Raw genomic sequence first — 16,009 nt, forward strand, 5'->3', positions numbered from 1 at the left:
CTAATGATTGACATCCAGTAAGCCCAACCTTCCTTTGTGCTAAATGTGACTCCTACCACAAGAGGTGGAAGTGGGTACGGTTACAACATTTAAAAGGCATCTGCATAGGTGTGTGAAAAGGAAAGGTTTAGAGGGATGTGGGCCAAATGCTGGCAAATGGGTCAACAGTAATTTAGGATATCTGGTCGGCATGGGCGAGTTGGACTGAAGGGTCTGTTTCCATGCTGTACGTCTCTAGAGTTTTCTCCTGATTCTCACTGATTCTAAATTTTGCTAAGATACCTTGATGCTACTTTTAATCAGATTCTGCGTTGATATCAAGTGCTGTCCTTTCTGCATCTTTTCCAAAGTTCTCCTGATTCAGGAGTGGTTCCATCAGACTGAGAAGTAGCCCAAAAAAAAGCACCTCCATTCAAAAGGAAAGGAGGTAGAAAACATGAAACGATAGGTGGGGAGGTGTGTGAAAGAGATTATAGATGCACACTTTGGAAAAGCCCGAGGTAATCAGGAAGAGTCAGTGTGGTTTTGTCAGAGGGAAATCCTGTTTTAACTGATTTATTGTGGTTTTTTTGAAGGAGTAACATAGACTGTGGGTAAAGCAGAACCTATAGATCTACTATACTTAGATATCCAGAAAGCATTTTCCTTAATATATTTATTAAATCTCTTTTTGGTTTCCTTAATCCTATTTGCCAAAGGGGACAATAATACATTGGGGAGATAATACATTAAGGACAAAAGGGTAACTCGGGAAAGAATAGGGCTCCATCGAGATCAGCAAAGCAGCCCATGTGTGGAACCGCAGGAGATGGGCAAGATATTTAACAAGTATTTTGCATCAGTGTTTACTGTGGAGAAAAGCACGGTGGCACAGTGGTTAGCACTGCTGCCTCACAGCGCCTGTAGACCTGGGTTCAATTCCCGACTCAGGCGACTGACTGTGTGGAGTTTGCACGTTCTCCCCGTGTCTGCGTGGGTTTCCTCCGGGTGCTCCGGTTTCCTCCCACAGTCCAAAGATGTGCGGGTCAGGTGAATTGGCCAAGCTAAATTGCCCGTAGTGTTAGGTAAGGGATAAATGTAGGGGTATGGGTGGGTTGCGCTTCGGCGGGTCGGTGTGGACTTGTTGGGCCGAAGGGCCTGTTTCCACACTGTAAGTCTAATCTAATCAATGTGGGGAAATAGATTGTGATATCTTCATGTCCATTGACAGAGGTGGTGATGCTGGTGAAACATATAATGGTGGATGAATCCCTAGGATCTGATCAGGTGTACCCTAGAACTCTGTGGGTAGCTCGGGAACTGATTGCTGGGCCCCTTGCTGAGATATTTGGATCACAGGTGAGGTGTCAGAAGGCTGGAGGTTGGCTAATGTGTAACTATTTAAGAAAGGTGTTCAGGACAAGCCAGGGAACTATAGACCAGTGAGCCTGACATCACTGGTGGGCAAGTTGGTGGAGGGAAACCTGAGGGACAGGGTTTATACATATTTGGAAAGGCAGGGATAGTCATCGTGGCTTTGTGCATGGGGAATCGTGTCTCACTAACTTGATTGAGGTTTTTGAAGAAGTAACAAAGAGGATTGATGAGGCCAGAATTGTGGGTGTGGTCTATATGGACTGAAGTAGGTGTTCAACAAGTAGCAAGGTTGGATCACATGGAATACAGGGAGAACTAGCCATTTGGATACAGAACTGGCTCAAAGGTAGAAGACAGGGTAGTGGTGGAGGACTCCTTTTCAGAGTGGAGGCCTGTGACCAGTAGTGTGCCACAAGGATCAGTGTTGGGTCCACTGCTTTTCATCATTTATGTAAATGTTTTGGATGCGAGCGTAAGAGGTATAGTTAGTAAGTTTGCAGATGACATCAAAATTGGAGGTGTAGTGGACAGTGAAGAAGGTTACCTCAAGAGTACAGCAGGATCTTGATCAATTGGGCCAATGGGCTGAGGAGTGGCAGATGGAATTTAATTTAGATAAATGCATGGTGCTGCATTTTGGAAAAGCAGATTAGGGCAGGACTTATACACTTAATGGTAAGGTGCAGGGGAGTGTTGCTGAACAAAGAGCTTGGAGTGCAGGTTCATGGTTCCTGGAAAGTGCAGAGTCAGGTAGATATGATAGTGAAGAAAGCTTTTAGTATGTATCCTTATTGGTTAGAGCTTTAACATAAGAGTTGGGAGGTCATGTTGTGGCTGTACAGGACATTGGTTAGGCCACTTTTGGAATACCGCATTCAATTCTGGTCACCTTCCTATCAGAAGGATGTTGTTAAACTTGAAAGGGTCCAGAAAAGATGTATGTGTATGGTTGCCAGGGTTGGAGAGTTTGAGCTATGGGGAGAGGCCGAATAGGCTGAGGCTATTTTCCCTGGAGCATTGGAGATTGAGGGGTGACCTTTGTAGAAGTTTATAAATCATGAGGGACACAGGGTGAAAGGTCAAGTTCTTTTCCTCAGAATAAGGGGGAGTCCAAAATTACAGGGCATGGATTGAAGGTGAGAGGGAAAAGGCGGAAAAGGGACCAAAGGAAAAACTTTTTCATGTAGTGTGTGGTGGATGTATGAAGTGAGATGAAGTGGGCGGAGACTGGTACAATTACAACATTGAAAAGGCATCTGGATGGGTATATGAATAGGAAGGGTTTAGAGGGATATGGGTCAAATGCTGGCAAATTAAGTTAGAATATCTTCCCAACATGGATGAGTTGGACCAAAGGGTCTGTTTTCGTGCTTCATATCTCTGAGATTCCCAGATAGGTGCAGCTACAACAACATTCAGACATGACAACGTATAAGACAAAGCAGCTCATTTGATTGGCACCACATCCACAAAATTAACTCCATCTATCATCCATGCTCAGCAGTAATGTGGAGGTAGACAGGCAAGAGGCTGAGAGAACACAGCAAGCCACACAGCATCAGGAGGTGGGGAAGTCATTGTTTTGGGTATAACCCTTCTTCAGGACTGGGGTGGCTGTAAGGAGAGCTGCAGGTAAAGGGGGTGGTGAGGCTAGGTGAAGACAGGTAGAGATGCAACTGTTTGCTCGATGGAAAGAATGAATCCAGTTGGTGGCTAGCAGCAATGGTCGATGGAGGAATGGAAGGAAGGGGCTGGGAAGGGGGTCAGGTGATGGGAAGGGAGGTTATTTGAAATTGGAGAACTTGTATCGTCTAAAAGATGCACTACAAAAATTCACGAAGGCTTCTTGGAAAGTGCCTTTCAAATCCATGTTCGTTACCATCTAAAATTAGAAAGGCAGCCAATTCACGGGGACACCATCAGATGCAGTTTCCCCACCAAACCGCAAACAATCCTGACTTGGAAATATATTACCATACTTTGTGTTGCTGTGTTAAAGTCCTGGAACAAACCCCCTTAACAGCATTCTGGGTCTACTGACAATAAATGCTGGTCCACCAATTAAGAAATTTCTAAATATTGTAGAGAGCTGGCATGGATGTACTAGACCTAAGGGTGCAGGTACATAAGTTTGCGTCACATGTGGACATTATGGCTAACGAGACATTTGGCACGCTTGCCTTAATTACTCAGTCATTTTCTTATAGGAGTTGGGACGTCAAGTCGTATAGGACATTGGTGAGGCCTCTTCTGGAATACTGTGTCCAGTTCTGGTCGCCCAGTTATAGGAAGGATATCATCAAGCTGGAGAGGGTTCAGAATAGATTTATCAGGATGTTGCCAGATGTGGAAGGTCAGAGCTAAAAGCTAGATAAATTGGGACTCTTTTTTTTCCCACTGGAATATAGGAGGTTGAGAGGTGACCTAATAGAAGTTTATAAAATAATTAGAGGTATAGATAAGACTGGTTGGACCAAAGGGTCTGTTTCCTTGCTGTGTGAATCGAACTTTAATGGATTCTGTATTCACTGTAGCCATCCTATGATTTAATAACTCTCAATTAATATTTAATATCTGCCCCTACCCCACTTCTTTCCCTCTGCCTTTCAGGTATTCTTCTCTGCTTACATCTTCAACAGCAATGTCATGGTGAAAGTGGCCACTCAGCCTGCTGACAATCCTTTAGATGTGTTATCAAGGAAACTTCATTTGGGACCTAATGTTGGACGGGATGTTCCTCGCCTCTCACTACCTGGAAAATTGGTGTTTCCAAGGTGAGTGTAATGGCAAAGCATATAATCTGATATCTTGGGCCTGATGTGAATATTCTCAGGAAATCTGAATTCTTGACATGCACTGTGCACGTTGCCTGTTTCCTCTGGTGATATTAAACAGTCTTCAACAAATTTGAAAGAAAACTAGATGTGCAGATATTCAATACATCTAGTAGCAGCTGTGGGAAGTGAAACAACATTAATGTTTCAAGTCCAATGTGACTCCTCTTTGAAACTGAAAGGATCTGGATTGGTTTTTTGTGGAGGAAAAAGTAGAACAGATGATAAAGGGAATGTTAATAGAATAGGGAAATAGAACAGCTGCTGAGTAGATGTTAATGGTAGATGCTAAAGCAGCAAATACTTAAGCTCTATAGAGAGCAAGCCCATACAGCTAAGATAATAGGTGAGTATTTGGATGGGGGGATCAAGATGGAGTTCACAATTCATGGCCTGAAGTTACTGAACTCATTGCTGATTCCTGAAGGCTGTGAAGTGCCCAACTGGAAAATAAAGTTCTCTCCTACAAGCTTGTATTGAGTTTCATGGGAGTATTGCGACAGGCAGGTGACAGAAATGTTAGTCTTAGAGCAAACTGGTGTATTGAAATGGCAAGCAATGGGAAGGTCAGAATCATTCCTGCATTCCAAACACAGATGTTTCACAAAGCGGTCATTCAGTCAGCATTTGGTCTCTCCATTTTACTAGAGATTGCAATATGACCAATGAATATGGAGGAATAGATTGAAATATAGTAGACTAGTATAAATAAATCATTGCTTTATTTGGAATGTGTATTTGGGGCCTTGGACTGCAGGGAGATGAAGCAAAGGAGCATGTCTTTCTGTAATTGCATAGGTAGGTGCCAAGAAGGTGCTGTTGGGAATGAAGGAGGAGTGGGCCAGGGTGTAACAGGAGTGGATTGGAAAGAGAAAGGGGGACGGGGCACTCGCTGCAGACTGCTGATGGAAGGCGATCATGTGTTTGGCATCAAAAAAAGGAGAATGATCTTTTGAATGTGGAGATTGTAGAATGGAAAACTAGGGCAAAGGAGAACACTCACTACTTTGGAAGTAAGGGAAAAGGCTGAGGGCATAATGTGGATCCAACATGGCCAAGGTTCCTATCAACTCGAGTGAAAAAGGAAAGCATGTCATAAGCAGCCCTGTTGAATGTATTTCTGGAGACAGTGGATGAAATGATGATCTTTTAAGATTTCGATTTTGGAAAAGCCCAGGATGATTGGAAAGCTATAACTCTAACACTTTAATAGAGAAAGGATAAGAATGAATAGGTCAATTAGTTTGACATCTGTTATTGGGAAAATGTTAGAATCTATTATTAAGGATGTAATAGCATAGCATTTAGAAATAAATGATCAAACAGAATCGCATGGATTCATGAAGTAACAGTAATACTTGATATATTTTTAAATATTTTAAGGATATGACCAGCAGGATAGATAAAGGGGAAATACTGGATGTAATACGTTTGGATTTTTAGCATGTGTTTGGTAAGGTACCACTGTTTAATAAGAGCCCATTATGTGTTGGAGGTACTATACAAGTATGATAGAGGTTTGGCTAACTAATAGTAAGCAGGGAGTTAGAGTAAGGGGGGCATTTTCAGGAATGCAACCTGTAACTAGTGGAGGGCCACAGGAATCCGTGCTAGGGCCACAATTATTTAAAATATATATTCCTCACTTGAATGAGGAAAGTGAATATACTGTAACCACGTTTTGAAGATGATGCAATTATGTGGAAAGTCAAGTCTTGAGGATGACGCACAGTCTTTGAGAGGGTTATAGACAGATTGTGTGTGGATAAAACTCGACAGGTGAATGTAAAGTGGGATACGGTGAGGTAAAACACTTTTGTAGGAAGAATGGCGGAGCTGGATACTATTTAAATGGAGAAAGCTACAGCACACAGGGATTTGGAGACCTCGTCTGTGATTCTGAAAAGGTAGCATCCAAGTTTAGCGGGTATAAGGAAGGCAAATGAAACTTGGTCTTTATTTTAATGGAGTATAAAAATGGAATGTTTTGCTAAAATTTGGCAAGGTAGTAGTCAGACCACAGCTAGAATACTGTGAACAGGTTTTGGTTCCTTATCGAAAGAAAGATATATTGGCTTTGGCAGCCCATAGAAGGTTCACCAGGTGCAGTGGGACTGTCATATGAAGAGAGGTTGAGTAAGTTGAGCCTATAGTCATTGGAATTGAGATGGCTAAGAAACAAGCAATATTCTTTAGAAGACTTAACAAGGTAGATTGGAAAGGTTGCTCCCCTTATGGGATGTCCTCTGCCCTAGACCCTTCCTTAAGGGGAACAACCTTTCCAATCAAGGGTCAAGGTAAGGAAAAAGGAAATTGGAGATGAAGAGTATCCTATCAGCCATAATCTCGTTGAATAGTGGAACAGACTTGATGGATTGAATGACCTCCTTCTGCTCCTACATCTTATGGTAACATAATCAGAATCGACGCAGCGGAGACTGAGGAACTTGGAGAATAGAAATGGAGTCAAGTTCCTGTAGGAAGCTGGGTGGAAGAAATGTTGGCAACTGCACTGTGGGAGTCAGTAGATTTGTAGTGGATACTGGTGCACAACCTATCCCCAGAAATGGAAATTGAGAAGTCAAGGAAGAAATGGGAAAACTCAAAGATGGCTCAGTTGAATATGAGAGAAGGATGGAAATTGGAAACTGAAGTTTTAAAATTCTGGATGAAAGCAGGAAGCAGCACCAATGATGTATCATCAGTGTACCGAAGAAAGGTTTGTAGGAGGGTATCCTAAGAAGGATTGGAGCAAGAAATGTTCCATATACCCTGCAAAGCAATGCATATAACTAGGGCCCATGTGGGTGCCCATGGAGACAATTGAGATGTGTTAAAGGAGAAATTATTCAGTGAGAGCAAGCTTAGCCAAGCAAGCGAAGGTGGTGGTGGCAGTAGGGTGCTATCCAAGCTTCTGTTCAAGAAAGAAGCTGAGAGGCCTCAAATTGTCCTGCTGAAATATGGAGATTTCAAGGGATTACATACCAGTCGTGAAGAGAAAGTTCCTGAGCTGATGAAACTGGAAATTGTGTATTCCACATAAAATGTCAGAGGAATCACAAGTGGTGAAAACAAAATCCAAGATAGGAATAAGTAAGTTTAGTAAGTTGCCAGAATTTGTTTTCTGTATATGGATTGAAGTTATACAATGAATGAGAGCTGTGGGAAGATTGTTTGCCTGTTCTTTGCAACAATATAAATTGGACCTGAGTGGAATACAGTAGTAGGCTTTACTTTGCAATTTATTATTTTGTTTAAGCTTTACTGCTGAATTATGGTAGTGGTAATCGGGCATTCCTTCGTATAACTTGAGTGAGTGATTGTTTCATGGTTGCTTGCAGCTGGTTGGCCTGGTTTAATATGCTCTTTGTCATCTCTGTTCTGGAAGGCTGAGATCTGAAGAACTGTAGCAACCTTTTGGCGATGTGTTATTCCAGCTGCAAATTCAACATCTAGGCACATTTTAGAGATAGAGAGACCCTGAGCTCTAGTTAACTGATGACAGAAACCTTGGTTTTGTTGATATGTCGTATAATCGAGACACATCTGCGACTGCACTTTCATTTGCTAAGTCAATGGTAATCCTCTAGAGCTACAGAGGTTGAGCACCTGGGATCACCTCGATTAAAGGATTACGACCCAGCATTCTTTTGTTTACCTTATTGTGAATCTATGTGATAGCCATCCTTTAACAGATTTTTCCTGTTTGAAATAGCTGTTCCTTCTGGAAGTAGGCAGGCAACTAATCATTCAAGCATATATTCACAGAGCCTTTGGGAAATGTCTGAGGCTGAGCCAGACCATTTCAATGCCTTAGTCATATTTTACTCAGGCACAAACATCCAGCTACATGGTTATGTCATCATAAATACTCCCCATCTCCTCCACTGAAGCATCAACTCCACTTACCTCAGTGCATTTGCTGACTCTAGGCTTTGACTGTTCTAACACACTCCAAGTTGGACTCCCATCTTCCAACTCCACTCTTCCTCTTCCCCCGCCCACCCCCCCCTGCAAAACAAACATCTACAGAAATCCAGTTTTGGTCTGTGTACCTCTGCCCTGAACTTGCTATGCATGCAGCCCTTGGCCTTGGGATTTCCTGATGAACTTTTTCCATTTCCCTCTTCCCTTCTTTCCTCCCAGCAAATCTAAAGATGCTTCTTAAAACTTTCCTATGGTGATCTGTCCTACTTTCTCCTTGTGCAGCACAGTGTTTGATAATGTTCCAGTTAATTATACATTGGAACATTTTGCCATGTTTCAGACACTAATTAGATGCAGTTGTTGAATGTAATATCAGTGCTGTGGATTTGTAATACTCCTCCCAATGCCGCAATGTGGTAATAGCCGATGGGGCATTGAATGCACAAGAGAATATGTTGGTGGCTTTCTCGGAATTGAATGCAGCAGCACAAATCTCTCTCTGATGATCAGAATTTTATTTATCTCCACAACGCCGATGGATAAGTATTTGTTGGCTGGTTATTGTGTTGCTAAGCTGAAGAAAGCCTATTAAAATTTTGTTCAATATAATATCACAGCAAATTGGATCAGACTGAAAAGATAGATTCAACCTTACAGTGCTTGTGTATAAACACACATAGTGTGGTAAATAAGGGTGATGAGTTGCAGATGTAAATAACTACAGGGGGAATATTAATTTGTGGAGATGACAGAGATCTAGTTTTTAAAATGGCCGTACTAGGTACTAAATATTTCTGGATACAAGGTGTTTAAGAAAGATTGGGAAGGTTAGAAAGGAGAGGTGGGTGGCCATAATTAAGGAACATGTTAGTGTGAGAGAGGCAAGGAGGAAGGATGTTCTGAAAGGATCTCAAACAGAACTACATAAATCCTAGTCAAAGCTGACCAATATTACTGCATGTAGTGACTTTATAGATAACTTTTTTTAAAAAAGTGTAAGGAACAATAGAGTAATAATTATTGGGTGGCTTCAATGGTTGTAATAAACACTCGAATTAGCAATATTGTAAAGAGCATATGGAAAGGAGGTTAGGTTAGGACAACTTTCTTGAAAAGCACATTTGCAGCCCGACCAGGGTGAAGCCTTTGCCAGATCTGGTTCTAGAGAATGGGGATATTTCGAGCGGTGCGAATGTCTATTGGGCAACATTTGGGAATCATGATAATATCCAGAAGGTCAGCTATAGAAGCATAGAAGACTACATGGAATAATAATACTTAATTGGAGAATTATCTGTTTTAGTGAGCTGAGGATGCATTTAGTTTAGGGAAATTGCAATCAAAGATTGATAAAAAATGTAATTGAAAAATATGCAGCCTTTTAAAGAGGTGGTGGTTTGGGTATAATTGAGGTACTTTCCCACCTGAGCTCTCTGGCTAAGAAAAGAGCTATGATGAAGCAGAGAAATAGGACACAAAAGAGATAAGATTGATAGTACAAATAATTACCAAAGTGAAGAATATGAAAAGTTCAGAGGTGAACTAAAAAGAAATTAAGATAGGCAAAGAGAATAGGACAGCAGCTAATACTGAATTCAGTTGTGCATTTATAAATAATGAATGCATAGTAAGAGTGAAGTTGATTAAGATCTATAAAGCTGCAAATGTGTTGCTGGTCAAAGCACAGCAGGTTAGGCAGCATCTCAGGAATAGAGAATTCGACGTTTCGAGCATAAGCCCTTCATCAGGAGGGCTTATGCTCGAAACGTCGAATTCTCTATTCCTGAGATGCTGCCTAACCTGCTGTGCTTTGACCAGCAACACATTTGCAGCTGTGATCTCCAGCATCTGCAGACCTCATTTTTTACTCTAAGATCTATAAAGATCCACACTTGGATACAACAAGTAAAACTAAGGTACTAAAGTCTTGCATGTGGCTTTATCAAGGAAGCAATGCTAACAATGTTACACTAAAATGAGCTGGTTGATAAAATAGACAACTAAACCCTGATTTTAAAAAAATGCAGTTGGGAATTCTGGCTGTAGTTAAAAGTAAGTCAGTCATTGCTTCCTTCAGGAAGCTACAGGCATCCCATTTGGACTTAGAGGTGAAAAATGTCAGGGTACTTGGCCATAATCTTTCAGTCTCTCTTAGATACAGGGGAGGTGTCAGCGTCTGGAGAGTTACAAGTATTTTACCCTTTCCTAAGCAAGAACATAAGGATAAATTGAACAACTATTGGCTTCTCAATGTAACCTTGGTGGTGGGAGCCTTTTTTTTTAAAACAATTCAAAATGAAATGATCAATCCGATATGCGAATGTGATTCATTTTGGTGACCAGAAAGTGAAGCAGCAGCATAAGGCAAAGAATAGAGTTCCGAAGAATGTATAAAAACAGAGGTATGTTGAGAACAAAAGCAGAAATTGGTGAAAAAACTCAGGTCTGGTAGCATCCGTATAGAGAAACCAGAGTTAACATTTCAGGTCCAATGTCCCTTCTTCAGAACAGACCTTCCCTTCTGAAGAAGGGTCACTGGACCTAAAACATTAACACTAGTTTCTCTACATGAATGCCACTAGGCCTGCTGAGTTTTTCCAGCAAAATTCAATTTTTGTTTGATTTCCAGAATCTGCAGTTCTTTTGGCTTTTTTGAGAGGTGTGTTAGAGTATGTTTGCACAAATTATTGAATATGGTAAGGCACTTTGGAAAGCAGTTTAAGAACAATATTGGTTCTTGGCCTTCATATGTAGAGGCATAGAGAACAAAAGCAAAGAAGTTATGATGAATACTTAAAATCTCCATTTAACTACAATGGAGTATTGTGTCCAAATCTGGATGCCACAACTTAGATTGTGAGGCTTTTGGAGAGGGATGGGGGGCTTCAAGACCTTTAGGACTTGAAGAGATATCAAATATGCGTTTTGTTAGTAAATGTGGGTGACTGGTTACGGGGGGGATTCAGAGTTGATTTGCCTTGCCAAGCCTCGCAGAGTTTAGATTTGAGTGGTGCTGGAAAAGCACAGTAGGTCAGGCAGCATCCAAGGAATTGACATTTCGGGCAAAAGCCCTTCATCGGGAATAGTCAAGATGTCCCCCAGTTAATCTAAGATGAAATCCGTGACCAAACAGTGTAAGAGTCCAATCATTTTAAATACAGTGAAAGCTTGGAGGGTAATGAGGCAAGTCGAGGACATTTAGCTTAAGACCTCACCATTTACACCGTTGGTGGGAGCCCAAGGACTTAAACCTGAGGCAATGGACTCCAGCTTTAAGTTATGGGAGAAAAAGAAATCTCTTGTTTGGGAGATTTATTTGAGGGGAAGGTCTTGATGTCATTTAGCCAGCTAAGTCAGAAATATGGATTGTCTAATAGGGACCTTTTTTCTGGTACTTTCAGATAAGGGATTATACACAGAAGAAGACCACGCTTCTGGCGCAGTTTTACAAGTCAGACATGGAGAAAAGAGTACTCCAGTGTATGGGCGCTCTTTCAGTTAGTACTTTTTATCATTTACAGGCAGGACGTGGAGGGACTCTATAGGGCATGGAATCAGGAGCTAGGAGAGGATATTTCATTGGAAGTATTGGAAGATATATGGGAAAATATAAAGAAAATTTCAATATGTAACAAAGTGCAGGCCTATGCAATTGAAGATTTACACTGGGCTCGTATGGCACCAGAGAAGCTAGCTAAGTTCAAGAGAGGAGAGTCATCAGGGTGTCCCAAATGTAACGTTAGTATAGGCACACACTGCTATTGGTCATGTTGTAAAATCCAGACATACTGGAGTGCTATAATAAGGGAGCTGAAGGACATTCTGGAGATCAGAGTTAAAGTGGATCTGGTATTTCTTCTTCTGGTGTTGCCAAATTTACCCCCTCTGGTGGAACATGGGAAGAGATTGTGTAACATTCTTACCCACTGTGTGAGGAAGAACATTTTAATGAATTGGATGTTGGAAAAATCCCCAGGTCTAATAGGGTGGCGTAGGCTGGTGATGGCGCATCTCCCCCAAGGCTACCGCTCAAATATGGTGCACACGTCGGAAGTGATTGGCGAAAGAATCTACGGTAGCATGAAGAAAAAGATTTGTTCTATGCATCAATTGGTTGTGATCTTGAATCCTGAAAGGGTGGTGGAGGCAGCTTCACTGGCTTTAAAAGGAAAATGATTTGTAGATTGTTGGGAAAGAAGGAGAGGAACTATTTGGACAACTGACATGGACTGGACAGACAGAAGAATCTCTTCCTGTGCTGTGTAACCATTCGATGATTTGATTGCAGCAATCACTAACTTGTTTTAGCTTCTCTTACAGTTGCAAACATATTCACAAAAAACTTGGAATATTATCTGACCAATCTGATGTGATTAGTTTCTAGCAGGCATTTCTATCAACAAATGCTAACTTCTGCCTCACTTTGAAACTAATGACCATCACTAGAGATTGTTAACTCACTCACTGTCTCTTCCAGCATTGTTTAAAGGCATTTTTAAAGAATAAATCTAGTTGAAGTGAATTTTATTTCCAAAGTTGCCATATTTTTGGTCTGCCCAAAATTTCAGATTAATGGTATAATTTAGAATGTTAGCAAGTCTAAGAATTATTTCAGACACCGATATTTGTTTCAAAACTTATGGATGAACATGAATTGGCATCATCTTGAGGCCTGGTGAATGCAGGTCCTCTGCTCATATCAAACTCAACTGAATGGTGACATGTATTTTAAGTAGCTCCTGTTCATTCTCATCAGACCATGGTATTTTTGCTGCTTTGTACACAAACCAGAGTTGCATTTAAGGCATTAGTTACTGTAGGATAATATTGGTTAAGCATTTGACAGGTTAGTTAACAGTACTTTGGTGCTAAAATCAATTCTATTTAATTCAAATTTGTACAGTTCCAGAGGTTACAAAAATGGTGCTTTGAAGAAAACGTTAAGAATCTTACAGTCTTAATATTTATAATCTTCAAAGTAAGTTAAAAATGCAAAGTGGAGCTTTTGTGTAAAAAAAATTGAAAGATACTAAACAGTCTACCTTTTTTGTTTTGTGCAGTTCCACGGGCACCCACTTTTCAATGCTAGGAATTGGAGACATTGTCATGCCAGGACTTCTGTTGTGCTTTGTGCTTCGATATGATAACTATAAGAAAGTATCTAACAGTGAGGCTATTCCACCTAATATACCTGGTCGTATGCAGAAGGTGTCATACTTCCATTGTACCTTGATTGGTTACTTTGTAGGTAAGTGGAAGCAATTCAGTAGAAATAAGAATATTGTTGAAAATTGATTCCTAGTGGCACAGGCAGTTTATCCCAATTAACGATGTGAGTTATTTACAATACTGAAATTTAAAATGTTCATTTGTATATAAAATTTATTATTTAATTAGGTAATTGTAGAAATGTAGGAAATAAGATCAAGAGTAGGCCATCAGTATGATAAGGCTGATCCTCTATCATAATGCCATAATGCTCCCTCCTCACATACCTTGATGTCTTTAAGGTCTAGAAATCGACCTATTCCTTTTTCTGTTTAAACCAGTTAGCATGACTTGCATTGCTTCTTTCCTATTTTCTTGGTTATAGCTGACCCCTGAAATCTCAAACTTTTTGTTGCTCTGCATCTATTGCTTCAAGGAATTTCATATTGAGATTTTTGGTTTCGGTACCTCCTTGAGTCATTACCCTCTGATTTCAAGCTGTGCCCTAGGATGTTAACAGAAATCACTGCATTACTGAATGTAGCATTCACAAGAGGGAAGAGTATTGGTCGATCTGGTGTTCTGTCCAGAGTTTTTAACCACAACCAATACCCCCACCCATCTCATTAACATCTATAGAACTTCACAGAATGTAAATGTAAAAAGCAGCGACTGCACTTGCAAAAGTTATTCTTGCTGTATAGCAGTGCAGTGTTTTGAAATTGTAAGGAATTATCCAAAGGCATTCTTACTTCAATAGTAGTATGATACAGCAGTATACAAGTGTCCACCATATAAAATCCACTTACTTTGTAGCACGGTTGGTAAATTAAGGACATTCCTCCTCTAACCACTGCTGATTATTTTTGTTTTAGTGTAGTTACTGAACATTCTCCAGTATTTTAAAACAAAATGCTGCTCCCTGTCTCCCCTCCTCTACTGCTTGCTGTTGCTTCCCTCACATTTGCCACTTCTGTCCTTTGCACATAGAAAGTCAAACCAAAAGGAAATGGGGACTGGGTGAATTGGAAAGTGAAGCAGTGTACAGGGGGACTGGGAAAGGAATGGTACAAGGGGTCAACAACAAGTGGGGTGTGGGGAAAGCAACAAACAGAAGAGACTGGTGAGTTGGATGTGGGAGCTGTGAGCAAGGGAGAAACTGAGACAGTTAAGTACTTGAGTCATTAAGCATAACTAAGAATTTTTGTGCCAGTTATGTTCAAGCCAATAAATTGATTAATGTAAAAATTGTAATCAGCAACATAAGCTTTCCTGATTTAAAAGTTTTCTTCTGAATGCGTCAGGACTGCTAAATGAACTATAACTGTATAAATGCATTTTTAATAAGTTATAAAATCTTCAATGATATTTCCATTTTAGAAGTTGTCCTTTTTTTCCCCTGATAATCTGACTCTTGATTTAGGTCTTTTGACAGCCACTGTAGCATCTAGAATTCACCGGGCTGCTCAACCTGCACTCTTGTACCTCGTTCCGTTTACACTGCTACCACTGCTCACCATGGCTTATTTGAAGGTGAGTAGAATGTAAAAACCTAAAAAAGCCAACGATCTGCGGTTTAATCTTGTTGGTTACTTTTCCACTCTGTATGCTCAATAGGTTTTGCTCAGCCTTTATCCACCTCCATCTGACATTGCTCCTTTGCATTGTCAGTACTTGCCTGCTGTGTGTTCCCATTTAATGTTGTACAACTGTGAACTAATCAGGCCTTGACAATTTAAATATAGTGAAATCCAACTTTCCTCAAAATTCCAAATATTTGGGAAAATGTGGGAAATCTTTAGTCTTATGTTCAGGAAGGGATGCAGAACAAAATAAAGATTTATCCTGCAGAAACCAGGTTGGTTCATGCAAATTGGGAGCAGGACTAGGCTATTCGGCTCCTATAACCTGCTGTGCTGTTCATTAATATAATGGCTGATCTGATCACGCCATATGGGCAACATGGTGACTCGGTGGTTAGCATTGCTGCCTCACAGCACTAGGGACCTGGGTTTAATTCCACTTCAGGCAACTGTCTGTGTGATGTTTACACATTCCCCCTGTGTCTGTGTGGGTTTCCTCTGGATGCTCCAATTTCCTCCAACTGTTCAAAGGTGGATTGGCCAGGCTAAATTGTCCCATAGTGTCTAAGGATGTGCTGGCTTGGTCCATTAACCATGTGAAATGCAGAGTTACAGGGATGGGGAGGGTGTGTTGGGAGGGTCGGTGAGGATTCAATGAACCGAATGCCTGTTTCCACACAGTAGAGTTTCTGGTGATAGTCTAGACTACCTCTCAATTACTTTTCACCCCTTTGTTTACCAAGAAGTTTTCTGTTTACCATAAAATAATGCAAAGACACTGATTGCAATGTCTTTTGAGGAAGAACACAGTACAATGTAGCACAGCAAATGGGCACTTCGACCCAAGATGCCAAATTTAAACTAATCCCTTCTGTCTGCTACGGTCCATATCCCTCCATTCCTTGCTTATTCATGTGCTTATCTCCAGGCTCCTTAAATATCCATATCATATCTGCCTCCACCACTATTTCTGACAGTGCATTCCAGGCACATACCATTCTGTTTTTTAAAAAAAAATTGCCCTTCACCTCTCCTTTTGAACTTCTTCCCTCTCACCTTAAATGCATGCCCTCTAGTTTTAGACATTTCAACTCTGGGAAA

The 16,009-nt window shown here is 40.8% G+C and overlaps 1 protein-coding gene across 1 annotated transcript in view; it reads left to right on the forward strand.

The window, feature by feature from the left end:
• sppl3 (signal peptide peptidase 3) overlaps positions 1-16,009 on the forward strand; it is a 205,687-nt gene that overhangs the window by 179,671 nt on the left and 10,007 nt on the right. Inside the window, exons 8-10 of the mRNA XM_060843725.1 lie at positions 3,967-4,130; positions 13,178-13,365; positions 14,749-14,858. Coding sequence (XP_060699708.1) covers positions 3,967-4,130; positions 13,178-13,365; positions 14,749-14,858 — 462 coding nt within the window. The remainder of the gene's footprint in view (positions 1-3,966; positions 4,131-13,177; positions 13,366-14,748; positions 14,859-16,009) is intronic.

Source organism: Hemiscyllium ocellatum, chromosome 24, assembly GCF_020745735.1.
Source record: "Hemiscyllium ocellatum isolate sHemOce1 chromosome 24, sHemOce1.pat.X.cur, whole genome shotgun sequence".
In the NCBI taxonomy this organism is placed as follows: domain Eukaryota; kingdom Metazoa; phylum Chordata; class Chondrichthyes; order Orectolobiformes; family Hemiscylliidae; genus Hemiscyllium; species Hemiscyllium ocellatum.